General features: G+C 43.6%; 1 protein-coding gene across 1 annotated transcript in view; it reads left to right on the top strand.

Annotated features, from left to right (window-relative positions):
• Positions 1–1,141: 1,141 nt before the first annotated feature.
• ARHGAP10 (Rho GTPase activating protein 10) overlaps positions 1,142–19,457 on the top strand; it is a 178,051-nt gene continuing 159,735 nt past the window's right edge. The window contains exon 1 of the mRNA XM_015418456.1: positions 1,142–1,406. Within this exon, the coding sequence (XP_015273942.1) occupies positions 1,253–1,406 (154 nt within the window). The 5' untranslated portion in view covers positions 1,142–1,252. The remainder of the gene's footprint in view (positions 1,407–19,457) is intronic.

Genomic DNA, 19,457 nt, shown 5'->3' with positions numbered 1-19,457 from the left:
CCCCCGACTTACCCTTCTGGTCCCCGGCAGCGGCGGCAAAAAGAAGCAGCATGCACAGCCCCCAGCTCGTCCCGACTGAGGGCTGCTGGGAGTTGGGGGCGGGGCTTAGCTGTCAGTGAGCCAGGCCACTGGTGGCCAGGCCCTGTCACCTCTGTTTTCGGGGGTGGTGGTGGCAAGCCCCGTGAGTGGCAGGAGCGGGCTCCAAGGGTCTACTCACTGGAGCCTGCTCAGATGTACGAACGGTGTGGTCAATTGGCAGATGTAAATGGGTCGCGAAGAGTCAGACTCGACTGTGCGACTGAACAACAACATATATAGAGCCACACAGGGCGAAAAAATTGTAAGCAGTGGGGCCAAAAGGCCATGTCATGCAAGCGGCATGATACTCGACACGAAATACCACAGACGTTGCCTCTTTTATGAGCGTTATATCCCACTATTCACATGCCTTCCTCCTTGCTCCCCGCATCTGCCAACGGAAGAAGCGGGAGAAGCGCGCTCCGGCCCGTGAACGCTGACGCCAGGATATTTCCTGAAGGCGCCACGAGGCTCCTTTGAGTGAGTGAGTGAGTGAGTGAGTGAGGGAGGACTCCGAAAGGGCAACCGGCCCGGCCACGGAATGGAGCGTGAGGTCAGGAGCACCTCCCTCCCTCCGCCGGGCCCTCCCCGGCGAGCCTCACCCACCGGAGCGTGAGAAGAGCGGGACCTTGGGTGGGTGGGAGGAGCCGCCAGGGAAAAGGCCGGAGCCAGTGGGAATAATGGGAGGCGGGTCGGCCGAGGTGGAAAAGAAGGCCGGCCTGAGGTGGGAGCTCCAGGAGGAGGCGGGCTCGGGCTTCTTCGGGCGGAGCTGCCTGTTTGCCTGGGACTGGCTGGGTGCCGCGGGGGCTGCCGCGGCGGCAACAACTACTATTCCCCCTCTTTCCCGTTTCCCGCCTTAGCCGGGTCGGGGCTGGAGCCTTTCCACTGGAGCCTGCCCGGTGGCCCCAACAGGACGGCGCCCACGGGGCGGATTCCCCAGCAGCGGCGGCGGTGGGCGGCGAGTGGCTTCGCTCCTTCCCGCATTCCCTCCGCTGCGGATTCGAGAAGAGCGCCGCTCAGGCTCTGGCGCCTCCTTTGCCCTGGTGAGGCGCTGTGGGGAGCCGCTCTGGTCGGGAAGAGGAGGAGGAGGAGGAGGAGACGGCGCCTGGCTCCTGCTGCCAGGAAGGGTTTCGGGCCGGCGCCCTGCGGTAGCCCCCCCGCCGGAGCTCCAGCCATGGGGCTGCAGCCCTTGGAGTTTAGCGACTGCTACCTGGACAGCCCCTGGTTCCGCGAGAGGGTCCGAGCGCACGAAGCGGAGCTGGAAAAAACCAACAAGTTCATCAAGGAGCTGATCAAGGATGGCAAGAGCCTCATCGCCGCCACCAAGAGTGAGTCAAGGCTGGGGAGGCGGGGATGGAGGGCGGCAAGCAGGCCCCCCTCGCTCGGACAGACCGCCGGAGCCTCGCCTGCCCCTACAAGGTCCGCGGCCGCTGCCGCCACCCGAGGCGCAAAAGGCAGCTGGGGTTGCCTGCAGAGTGGCTGCTCCTGCTGCTGCTTCGAGCAGAAAAGGGCGGCGAGCGGCGCGTCCTGCACATACGGGAGGGGCTCCGGAGGTGCCAAGCGGGAAAGTAGCATCGGCGAAAGCGGCCGAGTCGCACTCCTTTGAGGAGGGGGGGAGCGGGTCTCTCCCGGCGTCACGTCAGGTCAACTTCTTGACTGTGTGCCTTCGTTATCCTGGGGTTGTCGAAATGTTTGGACTTCGGCTTCTTTTTAACTTCATACGAGGGGTGCCAGCACATGAAAAAAATATTGTAGGTGGCCCTCTTGGGGTACAGAAGTATTCCCCTCCCCAATACAACAACAGAAGGGTAGTATTTTTTTTTTATCACCAGCCCCCAACCCCATTATAGATTCCTGCCTCCCCCTCCCCTCTTCAGAGATCCTACACAGGGTGCTTGGTTAGCAGTGCCACTCTTAAAAAACACAGTCCTGGAAAGAAAGAAAGTGTACATGGAGTAAGACTTTGAGTAGACCTGCTTAGGATTGCACTATAAGACAGGTGTGCATCTGCTGTCTCCTCAGGCACCCAATATGACAACCCCCCCCCTTTGTACCCCTAGTTCATCCCTCCTGGTGACCCTGTTTTTATTAGGATTTATCAAAATGTCACAAAATAGTGAGCGTGCTTTGGAATTTCTCAGAATGCATTCTCTCCACTTTGTGATAGTGTGGGCCTAATAAAAAGGTACTGCGTTGGATTAAAGAAATATTTGTAGCCTGCTCAATTAGATTTGCTCATTAGTAAAAAAAAAAAAGCACCAGTAGTTTTGTAGTAGAGGGCCCACTTTATTTTTCAGTTGCTGGGTTTGTCTGTCACAGTAAGCATTTATTCTTAGAGAGAAAGGGAATGTCTCTTCAGAGAGTGCTTCCCATGTGCAACTTTTAAGCACTACATAAGTGTTCTTTTTAAAAAGTGATGTTCAATTAGGGCAGTTTTTAAAACTAAAAATAACAGGGCAGTCTTGATTTCAGTGAGCAGTAATTCTTCAAAAGATTGAACTTGCAAAAGTTGCTGCCCTGGGTAATATTGATAATAATGATCACCTTTGAACTTTGAGAGACCTAGTATTTCTTACCCTTTGGAGTTTTCAGAAAAGAGACTTCCTGTTGACAGCAGTCGACCTTTGTATACCTACCTTAGCTGTTTGTGGCATTAATTATAGCTGGAAAATTTTCACAAAGTCTCCAGTTGTCATTTAAGCCTTTGGTAACTAGACAGTTCTTTCTGAGGTTGACATATGCAAAATGTGGTTTCATTATGGGTTCTGTGGCTTATGTTTGAATTTCTGTTCTCCAATGGGCATGAAACATCCCTAATTTAAGTAGAATTTTTGAAGTACATGTGTAAAAAACCTTGTTGGAATTTAGAGTGTGTTGGTTGCAAACACATCTGTTTATTTTATGTTTATTCAAAATATTTATCTACTTGCCTTTCTTCCAGGTATCCCTTGACCAAAGGCAAGGAACAACAATGCAAAACAGTATAAACAGTTTAATAAAGCCACACATTAAACGTTAAAACAATTTATGCGCCAACTTGCAGAGTATTACCCGTTTGTCCAGGCTTTGGCTAGCCCCAAAGCTCTCCAGAACAGCTCTGTTTTGCAGCATTGATGAAAACACAGGAAGCTGGGAGCCCCACTCCCTTCTCAGAGGCTGTTCTATTGCCATGGGGCAGCCACTAAAAAGGCTGTGGCCCAACATGCCTTAGGCAAGCCATGGGGAGGGGGGATACAGATTGATAACAGACTTTGAGAGATTCTCATGGGAACATGCAGGGAGCAGCATTCTTCAAGTATGAAGAGAGCCAGTTTGGTGTAGTGGTTAAGTGCGCGGACTCTAATCTGGGAGAACCGGGTTTGATTCCCCACTCCTCCACTTGCACCTGGCTGGATGACCTTGGGCAAGCCGTAGCTCTGATAAGAGCTGTTCTTGAAAAAGAGCAGTTTCTGTCAGAGCTCTCTCAGCCCCACCTACCTCACAGGGTGTCTGTTGTGGGGAGGGGAAGGGAAAGGAGTTTGTAAGCCGCTCTGAGACACCTTTGGATAGTGAAGGGTGGGGTATAAATCCAGTCTCTTCTCTCTCTTCTATGTGGGCCTCGGGTAAGGAAGGGCTTTAAATGTGAGCATCAACACCTTGAATTGGACCCAGAAACTAATCGACACCAGTAAAGGACTTAGAAGGTATTTAAGATGCTTCGAAGAGTTCAGAATAGTATATGTACAGTGCAGTCCGAAAAAGAGTTCTACCCTTCTAAGAAACAAACTAGATGTGACCCGTGGCCACAAATTCCATTTTACAGGAGTAGTTAGCCATTTAAAAATTACAGTGGTACAGCAGCAACAAGCCATCTTGTCTCTGCCCCTTGTCTTTTAAAATGCCGGAACAGCTTGTTTTGGCACATTAAAAGGTGTGTGTGTGTGTGGGGGGACAACAACAAGATCTCACTAGCTTTTGTGTTAGTGAAAAAAGAAAGAGCAGTACCTTTTGACAACCAAAAAAGCCCGTGCTGGGGATAATGGGACTTGTGTGAGATTTTACAATAATATGATTGCATTGATTTGCAGCACTGATGTGTTGTGCTGAAATAATACAATTCAACCCATAATCCTGCATCTCTTCACTGTTTGCCATGCTGTCTATAGAGTTGAGCCCTAAATTAAAATGATAGGACTGGACTGAAAACAAACTTCAGCTATCGCACAATGCTGTGTATTATATGCTGTCAAATCACTTTTGACCCTATGTATTAATGACCAGCAAAATATCCTGTCTTTAACAGCCCTGTTCAGGTCTTGCAAATTGACGTGCATACCTTCCTTTATTGAGTCAGTGCATTTCATGTTGGGCCTTCCCTGTAAAACCGTCCTCCAGCAAACACTGCATTTCAAATGAATCAACGTTCTTCCTGTCAGTTTTCTTCATTGTCCAACTGTTGCTTCCATACATAGTCATGGAGAATACTGTAATGAATGATCTTGGTCTCCAGCAACAGTTTTTTACTCTTTAGGACCTCTTCTAATTCCTTCATGGCTGTTCTTCCAAGTCCCAATCTCCTTCTGATTTCTTGGTTGCTATCTCCCTTCTAGTTGATGATTGAGCCAAGGAATAGAAAATCTTTAACAATTTCAGTTCCTTCATTATCAGCCTTAAAGTTGTGCAATTCCCCAGTAGTCATTACTTTTGTCTCCTTGATGTGTAGCTGTAATCCTGCTTTGTCACTTTTTGCTTTAACCTTCATCAATAGCCATTTCAACTCTGCACTATTTTCTGCCAGTAGTGTGGTATCATCTTCAGATCTCAAATAGTTAGTGGGCCTTCCACCAATTTTCACTCCACCTTCATCTAAATCCAATCCAGTTCTCCTTATACGTTCTTCATATAGATTGAACAGACAGGGAGATAATACACATTATCATCTGAGATTGTTTCCCTATATTGTGTCCTAACAGTAGCCTCTTGTCCAGAGTATAGGTTGCACATCAAAACAATCAGATGTTGTGGCATACTCATTTCTTTTAAAACCGTCCATAGCATTCCATGAGCCACACAGTCAAGAGCTTTTCTTTAATCTATGAAACACAAACTGATTTTCTTCTGAAATTCTCTGGAATGCTGTAGTAACTACTGTTACTGAGCTGAAAACAGGCTTCTGCTATAGCACAACTCTATTCTGCTATAGCACAACTCTCGCTTAAAGTGAAGCTCTTCTGTAAATAATACAGTACTTTGAGCAAAATGTTTTACACTCTTTATTTTACTTGCCTAACAACACTAGAAACATTTGGTCATATAATAAAGTGTGTGCGTGTGTTTGAAGCTTTGAAACTTTTTCACTTCTGTCTAGCGCTGGTAATTGTTGCAAATGCTTTGTTTTTGTATTAAGTTTAAACAAACTTAACCAGCTATTAGCAGATTACTTGTCCCTACTTTGATTACATCCTTAATGAGTTTGATTTGCCTAAACTATTGTAATGATTATTCTGTCTAGTGATAGTTGAGTTCTTTTCTGTATGTCACATTACTGCAAGGTTGTACTCTAGTTTCTGCTTGAAATCTCATCTGTAACTTTATCACTTATAAACTTTTTCATTTATGAACTTTTTAAAGTGGAAAGAACCTGTAACATGTCCCTGAATATCCATTCCACTCTGTATGTACGAGGCTCATTTTTTCCCCAGTGACATTTCCTTTTTATCGGCATCATAACTATACACTAATATTCATAACAGTTCTTGGAAAATCAATGTAACATTTTGTGGACAATAAAAGCAGTGTCTTAGTACTAGTGTGAATAATTTTCTTAGTCCTCTTGGTTCTTCATTTACTGTAAGTGGCTTTTGCAGCGTTGCTGAATTCTTTTTTGCACCTCTTTATATTTGCCTCAAAGTCAAAGTCTGTCCTTGAGGTGTTGAAGTGGTGTGGTGTATCTTAAAATGAGAGGCTAAGATCTCATCTTGAGTATCAATGTTTATTTACGGTCCAAGACTAATGATCAAAGAAATACATATTTATTAGGTACAAACAAATTTGCTTTCAGCTTAAAAGAGTATGTTTGGCATCCACACTCCAGATGTATGCACAAGCTCCTCCCTTATTTTTCAAAAAATCAAGCATAAAACCATTTTGCAAGACTGTTGCCACTGATGAAAACCACATTCAAATGTCCTAGGATGATTTTTCAAAATATTCATGAAGTTCCCCCCCTGCAAACAACACACTGAAATACATAGATGTGGATAAAAACAGTGTAAAAAGTCCCATTCAAGGAGTGAAAAGCAAAGCAACAATTTAATGATTTACTGTGATTTGGTGATGAAATATCTTTAAAAACATATACATTTCTTAAAACACAACTTCAGTTAATAATCATTATCATTTGTTAGCATTTGCAATCCTTCATCAAATATACGTTTTAGAGCTATTTGTGTATCTATAATTAAATGGGATGTGTATGAAGGAAATTTTAAGCCGTATATTTTGGGGTTTTTTTTGGAAAATTTTGTTCCACTGCAAGTAGCACAGAAACTATGGCTTAGCTTCTGTTGTCTGGTTTCTAGGAATGGAATGACTTCCAGCAGAGGAGTGCAACTTTCTCACCTCTTCCTCCTACTGCAACCTAAAATGCCCCCTGAAATGCTACCTTAGGGATGGGGTTCCTTGTGTCCTGGGAGCAGCATTTTGGGTGGCATTTTATGCTGTAGTGGAAGGGGGGAGGTGAGAAAGTCTTGCTCTGTGGGCAAAAATTATTGCACTCTCAGAAACACTCTGATTGATCCAAGCTTGTATTTTGTCTTTAATGCCATATAGTTCCAATGGAACTGCTTTGTAAAACTTTCTGACATGAAACCATCTCGGGACCTGGCCAAACTGGCCAACTATTGGCCGGTCTCCAATTTGCTCTACTTGGGCAAATTAATAGATAGGGCAGTGGCAATACAGTTGCAGAGCTTTCTGGATGACACTTCTACGCTGGATCCCTTCCTGTCCGGCTTCCGCCTGGGTCATGGGACAGAGACAGCACTGGTTGCCCTCACAGATGACCTCTGGAGGCATCTGAATCAGGGCGGGGTGGTGGTGCTGCTGCTGATGGACCTGTCGGCAGCATTCGACACGGTCGATCATCAGCTGCTCGCCCACCGTCTCGCCAACGTGGGGATCCGGGGGCTTGCCTTGCAGTGGCTTGTCTCCTCCAGGGTCGGGGACAAAGGGTGGCACTTGGGGAGCAGCTATCCCGAAGGCACCCACTGATTTGTGGAGTGCCACAAGGGGCAGTGCTCTCACCGATGCTATTTAACATCTATATGCGCCCCCTTGCCCAGATTGCCCGGAGGCATGGGCTAGGGTGTCACCAATATGCAGATGCTATCTATCTGCTGCTGGGCTTTCAGTCTGGCTCTACCCTGGAAGATCTGGACCGGGCGCTGCAGGACGTGGCGGGATGGCTTAGGCTGAGTCGATTGAAATTGAATCCGATGAAGACGGAGGTCCTCTGCCTGAATCGGAACGGTTCGGGGTCCCATTACCGGCCTTCGGTGGGGCACCGTTGGTGCCAGCGCCAAGGGTCAGGAGTTTGGGAGTGCTCCTGGATGCTTCCCTGACAATGGAGGCCCAGGTAGCAGCTACTGCCAAGACAGCCTTTTACCATCTTCGGCTGATTAGGCAGTTGGTCCCCTTCCTCGAACGCAATGATCTGGCTTCAGTGATCCATGCTATGGTCACCTCAAGGTTGGACTACTGCAATGCTCTCTACATGGGGCTGCCCTTGGGGCAACTCCAGAAGCTGCAGCTGGTGCAGAACGCTGCAGCCAGGCTGTTGATGGGCCTCCCTATGTGTGAGCACATCCAGCCTGTGCTGAAGTCGTTGCACTGGCTACCAGTAGCATTCCGAATACGCTTCAAGGTGCTGGTTTTGACCTTTAAAGCTCTTTATGGTCAGGGGCCTGCCTACCTGAAGGACTGCCTTTCACCGCATGTCCCCCAGAGAGCACTGTGATCTGGAACACAAAACCGCCTGGTCCTCCCTGGGCCTAGGGATGCCAAGTTGGCAGTAACTAGGACCAGGGCATTCTCTTTGGCAGTGCCGGCACTCTGGAATGAGCTCTCTAGTGAGATCAGAGCACTGCGGGACCTCCAGCAATTCTGCAGAGCTATGAAAATGGAGCTTTTTCGCCAAGCGTTCCAGTAAGAATGATATCATCGGCTGTGCTGAACTTGCACTTTATTACATGATACCGCCACATTTAAATGGGTTTTAACTGTATTTATTTGGAATTTTATTGAATTGTATTTTATGTATATATTTATGCAGGTTTTTAAAGTGTGTTGTAAGCTGCTCTGAGCCGCTCTGGCGGGAGGGCGGGATAGAAATATAATAAATAAAAATAAAAGCACATACTTCTTGCACCAAGGTATTTTTATTTGGTGTAAGTACCAGTGTGTTCAGTAGAGCTTGCTCCCAAGTGAGACTGCAGCCTCAGTCTCTCTGAAGAAATTAACCTGGTTTAACATGTTAGCATGCCCTGTGGGCCATGCCGAGAGTGAGTTGAATTGAAAAACTCAGTGTCAAATAGTGGGTAGCTTGTTACCAAGTTTTACCAGGCTATACAGAAGCCCATATTCCACTTGAAACTTGCAGCAGAGAAGTTGAATCCCATTTTGAATTTAAAAAACCCACACTTCCTTAAGATTGTGGTTTTCTGGTAATTCCGCTTTGAGAGGGATAGGAATTAGGAAGTGGGGAAGTGCTTGCAAAGTCACAGAATTTATGAACACTTCTAGTCACTTGGTCCACTATTGCTAAACCAAATGGTGCTGAGCCAAAATTGATTTAAGATGACACAATTTATTGTTAATGTATATTGAGCATTTGTTTTAAGAAGTAGCACTTTAGTTACATGACTATTACTGAAAATATTACTTATTTTACTTAATTTATGCCCCACCTTAGTTGTATGACTATTACTGAAAATATTATTTATATATTATTTATTTTACTTAATTTATACCCCACCTTTATCCTCAATGGGGACACAAAGCAGCTTGTATCATTTTCTTCTCCATTTTTAACTTCATAACAATTCTGTGAAATTGGTTAGGTTGAGTGTGTGTAACTGGCCAAAGGTCACCCAGCAAGCTTCCTTGGCCAGGTGGAGATTTGAACCTGGGTCTCCCAGATCTAGTCTTACACTCTAACTGCTACACAGCACCTGCTGTCAAAATATTCATTCTCATTTGTTTACAGTATCAAGTCAGATATATTGTAAGCCTACTCCAGTTTATGGCAGACAGTCATATCAACGGAACAAATTAGTCATGATTAAATCTTACTTCTTTCAGTGAAATGACTGCAGTCCTACATAAAGTTGCTTCTGAATAACTTACATTGAAGTAAATGGAATTTTTTAAAAGAAATGATGCCTAGGATTGGGCTGTTGGTCTTGAATAATTAGCTAAGTTTGAGTCTGTATCAACTTTCCCCCAAAGTCTTTTTGCATTTATGTGTGTGGTTTTGGAAAATAATGTACAATCCTTAGCAGTTAGGGAATAACATTACAGCATTTCTGTTTTGTTTGGCACTGTTGTTTAAGAGAAAATGAGCTGAACAGAAGTATGCATGTTTAAAAAGAAACTCATCTTGGTAGCCTTACAAGCTTTTGAGCTGGTTTCCTGTCTTACATCTTCCTTGAGTTAGTAGAACAAGCAGCAAGAAATGATTAACCGGCAGAATAGAGTGATCATTAACTCAATATTCTGTTACTTTATCCATTTTAAGAAGATCTGAGAGTGATCATTAACTCAATATTCTGTTACCAGATCTTCTTAAAATTGATAAAGTAACCATTTTTATTTGGAATAAGCAATGTTTGAGGAGTCCAGCAGTTTCAGCTAGCCTTAGCAGTTGACCATGCCCATAAGTCAAGACAGTTTCTCTTAAGCACTGTGCAATGCAACATGGACTAGCTCTGTCCTCCCAAGCTTGGAGCTGGGAAATCATCACCATAGTTGTGCTGAGCGTCTCAAGTGCTTCACATAGCTTGGGAGGTATGGTGCAACTCCTGGACTTCCTCCCAAGCTTGGAGCTGGGGATGATCTTCAAGCTATAGGGAAGAACTGAGACTTGTTTGTCTTGCTCTGGCAAATGCATTTATGGCATTGTGATAGTGTTGCATTGTTTGGGGACTACTTCAGAGATAAAATTCTACTAAAGTGCTTCATGGCAATAGTAATTACTATACAGTGCCAGGCTTATAATGAACAACTCTCTTCCAAGATATGAGAAATACTGATATAAATGTTTATGTGCCTACATATTTTTTTTAAAAGATAATTTTCAGAGGTGGATGGATGTGAATGTGATTCATCGTCCATTTGTTTGATGAGAAGCAAGTACTTGTTGAAGAGCCGTATGGAGTCACTGTGTCCCAAATAAACTTCATCTTAGCGGAGACTTTGGCTGCTTTCACCCATATTGGCTAATGCACTTACAATGGACTTTAGCAATCGCGTGCAACTGGATTTTCCTGTGTGAAAGCAGCATAAGTGTGCATTGTTATGTGCAGATATTTAATTTATGATTTGTGAAGGTCAATAACAACATTATTGGCGGTGGTGGAAAGTGCCATCAAGTCACAGCTGACTTATGGTGATGTCTAAAGTTACTTTCGTACATGGAAACTCTTAAGAGCGGCAGCCACTTCTGTGTAACTGAATGGTGAATGGGATGTGGCATAATGTGGGATCCGCCACGGAAAGACCACCAGAAAAAGGAGCCAGAAGCCGAGCAACGCCGAAGTCGACGTAGCCGACCTGGGAGAAAAAACCCTCCACTGGGTGCCGGGAGGGATTGTCCCCACCCCTAATAATTGTGGCCATAGGTTAGGGATAAATGAGTAACTGTAGCAGCTCAGAGACCCCTTAGGGGGTTAGAGCGGGGTAGTAAGCTGAAATAAATAAATAAATAAAATAATGTGATAGTAAGTTACTACCACAGTTTAGAGAGGATCTCTGATCATTAATAGTATTTCTTACAGAAAATCTATGTAACTCATATCTTAGTTTGCATGTTCATGCTCAGATACTGATAGGAGTAAGGTTTTTGTTTGGTGTATTTGAGAAAAGCCCTGCTTAGAATGTGAGGATAGCCTTGTATATATTATGAGAGGTTTTTATAGTGTTTGAGGTTGCACTTGAGGATACATTGAAGAATGTGACATTCATTTCAACCTTCATTTTTTAAAAAATCAACCAAATACTCCTTTTGATGGTTGGATACTTTCTAATGAGTGTTTCTCTGCCATGATCCCTATCTCCCCTCACCCAGAGGAAATTATCTATGAGAGGAGGTGGTCTCAATCAAGGAGATAAAGGGTGGGGTTTTTTGTTAATGAAATCTGTAGTTTAACTGTATTTTCTTTATTTATATACATTTTAACTCTGTTATTTAAAGGAGGTCAGGGAAATGTACATAATTTTCCCTTCCTCAATTTTATCCACTGTGAGGTAGGTTAGACTGATGGAGTGACAGGCCCAAGCTTCATGGCTGTGGGGATTCAAATGTGGGTATGTGAGATCCCAAGTGCTTTTTTTGTTTAAACAAATAAGGGAAAAGTAGTCATATATAAAGTTTTCCACCAGTTCACTCTTCAGTACTTGGGAGAGGCCCCCCCCCATCCAAGGTTCTGTTACTTATTTCTGGTAAGTTCCCCCCTGCCACACCAAAGCCCTGGAGGTTCCAGTCTAACACTCTGACCATTATTCTGGCTCTCAGCATAGAATTGCACAGTAAAAATAATCTTTAAACAAATGTCCAATTGAAGAAACAAAAACACTCCAATGCTGTTTAGATTGCTTCTATATTTAATTCTTAAGTACTGTTAATGACTAAATCCTTGTGATCTAATTGAATCTTAAATCTAAAACCTCTGTGTTATGTATACTGGGTGGTGGTGATGGTGGTTGAGTGAGAGTTACATTCAGAAAAGCAAATAATGGAATCAAAGCCTGGCGGGCTGTCCCAGTGTCCCCTCTCACATTTTTGGTGCTGTATATCAGGTTACCAAGTTCACCAAAGGGGCATTCACTATTTTAAGAGCAAGGGATTCTCATACACACTTTCCTTCACAGTGGTTGTTGGAGAACATGTATGCATATTAATGCAGGAAGCAGTCATATGTTATGTGCAGACATTTGTTCGATGTTGTTCACATATATTTGATTATCAGGCTGTTTCAAGAACAGTGCAGCCTATTCTTGTGCTGAAATATCTCTCATACTTTTACGCCTTCCCCTAGTAAATTCTACATCCACCTCCACACTTCCGGTTTTCTGGATTCTAATCCTATCATTTGGAAGCTGAGATGCAAAGGAATTCTGATCCCTGTCCTCTGCTGCCCAGTCAAATTATAAATTGAGCCTTTTTGCCTTTGACATCAGGTCATACATTCAGTGCAAAAGTGGAGGTATTGCCTTGAAGTACAGTCAGATTTCATTTTAAACCAAGTTACTTTTTAAACGGCTTAACATTTTTTCTAAAATGAAAAAAATCCAGTATTTTAATTTTTTTTGAAAAATGTCATTTTTCCTTACACTGTTGCTCAGGATAGTACTGTTTTATCCCTCTATTTAAGAATCCCTTTCTACCTTTCAGCAGCGCCCCCCCCCCCCCCCGATGCCATGATATCAACCAACTAATGTGGGAACTATGTTTACTGTTGATACCCTCCTATTTAGTATTGATAAGTCTATTTTTTTCAGCTTTTTTTTTAAAAATGGGTGTTTGTAACATCTGAATAAAAATTTTTTGCATCTTCTCCTATGGAAAGGCAAACAAATTATTTGAGGCACTATAGAGAAAGAAAATGCAGAGAACGAGAAGTATGGGGCACTATCATATTCTGTTTCCCCCTTATAGCTCCACACCTCCCAAACCATATTTGCAGCCAAATCCTATGCATACTTGTTTAGCCTAGCTAAGTCCAACAGAGCTTACTCCCAGTATGTGCTCATGCCTGAGCCTCCAGGAATTGGGTAGGTAAGAAATACAGCATCTTTATGTAACAGAAGAATAGTCCCTAAGATAAACTTAGGCAACAGTGTCTCTGTAAAAGGATTTTTAAATTGCTTTGTTGCATCCTCCCCCCTCTCCTTTGCAGAGCAATAACATCATAGTTATTTTATGTAGTAATGGCCACAAGCATAGACAGCTTTAAAAGAGGATTAGACAGATAGTTGGAGGACAGGTCTATCAGTGGCTTTAAGCCATGGTGACTAAAGGGAAGAACATCCACATTCAGATGCAATAAACCTCTGAATACCAGTGCTAGGAGGCAACATCGCCTCTATGTCCTGTTGTTGGCTCTCCGTAGTAACTGGTTGACTACTGTATGATGCTGGACTAGACAGACCATTGGTCTGTTCCAGTTCTTAAGTTCTTATATCTGTAAGGAAATGGGGAGAAGAATAAGTTTAAATTTAAAACGGAGAATGAACAATGTCCTCTGGACATATTTACATTCCAGTTCTTACACTTCTGTAAACAAAGCTGCTTGCATGAACTTTCACATTTTATAGTTTCTGCCCTGATCAAAGCATGTTGAATATTTTATTTTGCTTGGGATGTAAGACATGTTTTTCCTTCTCCACTCTATGCTTCTTTTCTTATTTGACCTCTACTTAAGAGGCTGAAGGAAAAATAGGCACCTTTTGGAAAAGCATGTTTATGCAGAGAATTTTAACCTTGTGCAGGTTAATGTTTCTTTGGAAATTTTTGGTTTCTTCTAATGCAGAAATTGAATTTATGTTACTCTTTTTTGGTCTTCCTAATAATTGGCTTTTATGCCATGAGGCTATTAATTGCTGCTCTCATTGGAATGCTGCTTCCTGAAAACTATTATTAGTTCCATGATTGAGAAAGATGTGAACAGCTGCTGAATTTTCAGATTGAGGCACTAGAGGGGTGGGTCTGTTTGGAGTCTCAGAAGTAGTAAGTGTAGGACCTTAAGTGGAGCCATACTGGACTTTGCTTTGACAGTTGCTGATGGTAGTGAATAGAGCCACTTTTTATAGACTTCCCTTGCCTCTGCCTCTTCTCATTGTTCTCTTTTATTTCACCTTCATTTCTTGTTTCCAGATGTCTTGAAAGGCTTATATCACAAAGGTTTTGAAAGTGTCATTTTAGCACTTCAAACTGGATTTTTTAAAAAGTGCCATCTGTTTAAAAAAATGGGTGGAGGAGGCCTTTTTTGTTCTAAAATGCTGTGTGTTTTATAGCCGTGAAGGTTTTCCTCTCAGGATGTAACAGGCATATCAGTCCACTCATGATGTAACAGGCATGTGTGCTGGCATTCGGAATAAATACTTAACATTTTAAGAAACTGATGTGTATACTCTTGTTATAGAAGGTAAATTCCAGTTTATATATAAACATAACTTTTATAGTGTGCTTCTGCATATTACATTGTTCTTTTTAAAGTTTTATTGCGTTTACCATTGGATTTACATTCTGTTGGTGCATTATTATTGGAAGGAAGTTTAAATGTTCCCCAAATATTTCTATGATGTCTTCCCCCTAATAATTTTCTGTGAGATGGCAGATAATCTTATCCTAATTATTAAGGTGATACCTACTGAATAGTGCAAAATTGCATGTCAATAAAAGTGTTGTGATTGTAATACCAAATGTTGAATGCCAGTTATTTGTTCAATATTAAAGTATTCTTCCAATATAGACTTAGTAATGAGACTTTGGCTGTAATACTGAGAACATTTTCTTGAGAATCATCCCCAGTGAATAAACTGGGATTAATTTCTGAGTAGACTTGACCTGACCTGGATAGCCCAGGGTAGCCCGAACTTGTCAGCTCTTGGAAGTTAACTAGGGTCAGCCCTGGCTAGTGTTTGGATGGGAGACTTCCAAGGAATACCAGGGCCTTGATGCAGAGGTAGGCAATAGCAAACCACCTCTGAATGTCTCTCTCCTTGAAAACCCTACAGGGTCACCATAAGTCAGCTGCGACTTGCCAGCAAAAACAAACAAACAAAAAGACTTGCTTAGGATTGCTCCTTTTGTCGCCTTACTTCAATCAAGGTTTGTCATTTCTGTGGTCTTCCTATGTCCATGGCATAATTAGCATTGAGAAGTGGGAAGAGGGACAGAGGGCAGTTTGCTTAAACAGTAGCTTTTAAAATGGTTGCATACTTATTTGAATATAGCAGTTTCCTTTTTGAAAATTACTTGTTACCTTTAAAGGTGCTTTGTTTTTCTTTTAGGCTGTCAAGAAAGCCAGAGTGTTGTGGAGGCTAGAGCAGTATTTCCCAGCCGCTGTGTCCCAACCCAGAAGGGTTGCAAAGCTTGTAAAAGTGGACTCCAGACAGTCACAGTTTTATTGATTTGCAAATGCTCTGTGTTTTAAGTGGGTCACCATGCCAAGTAAATTTGGGCTTGTGAGTTGCCATACCAAAAAGTTTGGGAATAGGGTTCCCAGGTTCCAGTGGGGTTTCCCCTGCTTTTGGGGGCTCCAATCTGCTGCTGGCTAGCAGGGGAAACCACCCCCAAACAGGGACATTGCGCACAATGTCCCTGATGCAATGGCATCACCTGGAAGAGATGTCATCGTGTCGCTAATATCGGGGGGGGGGTGACACTAGTTTTTGGGCAAACTCTATGGTGTTGAAGGCAAAAAGCCATAGAGTTTTGCCTAAAAACTAGAGTGTCACCCCCTGACGTCGGCGACATGATGACGTCACTTCCGTGTTACATCATCGCACCCATGGCAGAAGATCCCGGGAAGCACCTGCTAGGTAGGACCTGGCAACCCTGTTTGGGAACCACTATGGTAATCAGACTGGAATCTAGGAGACCCAGGTTGTAATCCCTGCTCTGCCATGGAAGCTTCCTTGGTGACATTGGACCACTCACACACTCAGCGTAACCTACTTCACAGTGTGGTGGTTATGAGGACAAAAATGAAGTAGGGTGGAGAAAATGATGTAAGTCATTTTGGATCCTCACTGGGAGAAAAGCAAGATATAAATGTCCAAATAAAATAAATAAATTTGATGCTGTCCTTTATTTAGAATGGACCAATGACAAGGGAAGAAACAGGGTTGCCAGTAGCCCCTTGTGCCAGAACTTGTAAACTGTACAAATTTTAAATCCTCTATTTATGGGTGTGAAAATGATTTAGTTAATGTATAAAATTAGCATGTTTGACATATTTAAAAATATTTATATTTTTAAAGACATAGTTTTTCTAAGAAACCCTACAAATATACACAGTAGTTGAGAGAGACTTGCAAACTGCTACACCTTAAGCAGCCTTAGCACATGTGTATTAATTTTTATCACCTGAGAGGCAGGGGGGGAACAAAAGTTGAAGGTGGAAAATAGATTCTATCGCAAACAAAAGGAAGTATACATATTTTTGGACATAAACATTCTTATATAGTCTCAATGGGTAGGACTGTCAGCATATTTGGATAGCAAGTTGATTTTAGAACACTGAAAACACGGAACTCATGCTCACTTTGGCAGCACATATAGTAGCTTTTTAATAATTATATTTTCATTAAACCCATTACAGCAAATTACGTCTTGTCAAAATTAACATTTAAACAAATTATTTAAAATATGTTGTATATGTCTATAGCATGCATGTGAGTGATTGTTCTCTAATACTGTCTATGGTCTTATAAAAAATTTCATACTGCAAAGTTTGAGTAAAATCTTGGCTTAAAGAACAATTCACTCATTCCAAAATAGAATCCCCCCCCCCGTGATTTCCCAAATATTCCAATTTATCCACTGGAACATTTATAAAAATTTAAAAAAACAAAAACAACACCCCCCCCCCCCCGGTTAGCGTGACAACTCCGCCACTGCTGGCACACAAAGAAACAGCCCAGGATAGGAGAAGTGCCAGGCTCGCAGCCCATCCTCTGGCCACTGAGCTAGATTGCTGTTTTGACAGCTACTTGCAGGATCATGGCCCAGTGGAGCCACAGCCAGAGGAGGGATATTTTGTTGCTACAGTCTAACATGGCTAAAAGGTAAATGTTTCCCTTGCTCCAAAGCTAGTCGAATCTGACTCTAGGGGGCGGTGCTCATCTCCATTTCCAAGCCAAAGAGCCAGTACTGTCCAAAGATGTTTCCGTGGGTCATGTGGCCGGCATGACTAAATGCTGAGGCGCATGGAATGCTGTTACCTTCCCATTGAAGCGGTACCTATTTATCTACTTGCAGTTTCTTGCTTTCGAACTGCTAGGTTGGCAGGAGCTGGGGCCAGAGACTGGAGCTCACTCCATCATGCGGCACACTCGGGTCTCAAACTGCCGAACTAGAGACCTTCCGGTCTGCAACTCAGTGTCTTAACCTCTAAACCACCACGGCTCTTCTAAAATGGCTACTCATCTGGAATTATCATTCCATTAAACATTTTAGTATTTTTGCATAGAGTTTAAGAAGGGGGGGAAAGTCAGGATACTTTGCATCCTTTTGATGAAAAGTACGCATCCTTTAGTTTTCTTTTCTAATAAATTGCCAACTAGGCGGAAGCTTTATCTATACAGGTACAGTTGCTCAGTGCTTAGCAAATATGGAAACCACCCCTCTTGAATTGAAAAAGTTATATAACATGAATAGTGGCTATTAAGTTGAGATCAGCCAGTTGTGCAGATTTATGTCCACCACCACTGGCAAAGTTTGCATTGAGTATAATTCCCCCCCCCCCCATTTTTGACTTAAAACAGGATGGATAAGTATGTCTAACGGTCTAATTGGAAGTTCAACTGAATTTAACTGTATTTAGCTCAATCTGAGTATGTATAGATTTCAACATAAATTAAGGCTATACCAGACTAAAAATGTATGCATAATTGAACTTGCATACCTACTTAATGATATTTACGGCATTTTTGAGCTGGCACACTTCTTAATACTAAAGGATCTTCGACGTGGTCTCTGTGCTTCACACCCATGGGATCTAGTGCGCATGCGCTGGATCGATCAGTGCTGAAGCAAGCTCTTTTAGCGGATTTTCGCACCCAGTCCCTCGGGCATGCGCAGGAACCCCACCACGTATGCTCAGAGGGGTGGGCGCGGACATCCTGCCAGTTCCTTTCTTACCGCCGCGTTGAGTAGACCTATTTTTCATTGGTCGGATCGGTTCGCTTTTGGCTTTCGCCTCACAACTCTTAGGAATTTTCCCCTTCTAAATTTCCTCTCCTTTCTCTTTTTATTTGTTTGTTCTTCAAAAAAACTTTAAAAAACATTTATTTTCTGCTGAGGGGGAATCTACTGATTACCTCTGGCCTTCGGGCTATCCCCCCCTCAAACGTTTCCTCTTCTTCACTTCACTTTCTTTTATGGAGAAGAACTGGGGTTTTTTCAATAGGTTGCTCCTCCCGATCGCCATACCCTGTGCATTTTTTTCTCGGAGAGTCTCACCGGCCTGAGTCCTGTCGTCACTGTGCTAATTTTTCTAATCAAACGTGGAAAAATCGAGCTGCGTGCCTTAAAGTTGCGCTGCTAGAATCGGCCCTTACTCCTACCTCAGCAATGAAGGAGAGACCATCAACATCGACATCTCCGGCATCGAGACCTGCCTCCGATGCCGACTGCCCAACACCGAAGCTCCCGGCATTGACGGCGCAATCTTCCGCTTCCACACCAATCAAAAAGAAGGCCAAGGCAAGTAAGGATCACAAGTCCGCGAAGAAGGGCACCTCAAAGTCCTTAAGGCGGCGAAGAAGGGGAAGGAAGCGGTGTCTGCACTGGGTGATGCCCCTAAAGTGCCTCCCGCTCCAACGGCAGTATCGATATCGGAGGCCCAAATTCCTCCACCGATACCGACCATCCAACTATTGGATTCGCCCATCCAACAAGTGGAACGTCCTTACTCCGACATCAAGACGGTAGAGCTCCTAAGTCACCAGATGGGTGCTGAGCCTTCTCCCTCTCCTTCTACTTCGTCGGCATCGATGATATCAGAGGCTCCTGATGTCAAAACACATCGGTACCGACACGCTTCTCACAGCACGCAATGTCATCCTCCGTGTCTCCATGTCCAATCTGTCGATATCAACGACCGAGACTACAGGGATGGTTCTCACAGCCGGGCTACTGCTTTGTCTCCCAGACGTCCACAGTCCAGAAGTCGATCCCCCCGAGTCTTCCTGCCCCCTCCACCACTTCTCCATGTCCAATCTGTCGATATCAACGACCGAGACTACAGGGATGGTTCTCACAGACAGGCTACTGCTTTGTCTCCCAGACGTCCATGGTCCAGAAGGTGATCCCCCCGAGTCTTCCTGCCCCCTCCACCACTGATATCTTGGGATCAATGACAGTTGAGGTACCTGTACGGGGCTTATCCACCATC

Source organism: Gekko japonicus, unplaced genomic scaffold, assembly GCF_001447785.1.
Source record: "Gekko japonicus isolate JY-2015 unplaced genomic scaffold, Gekko_japonicus_V1.1 scaffold148, whole genome shotgun sequence".
Taxonomy (NCBI): domain Eukaryota; kingdom Metazoa; phylum Chordata; class Lepidosauria; order Squamata; family Gekkonidae; genus Gekko; species Gekko japonicus.
Note: the sequence above shows the minus strand (reverse complement) of the source record. Positions and strands in the feature narration are given on the sequence as shown.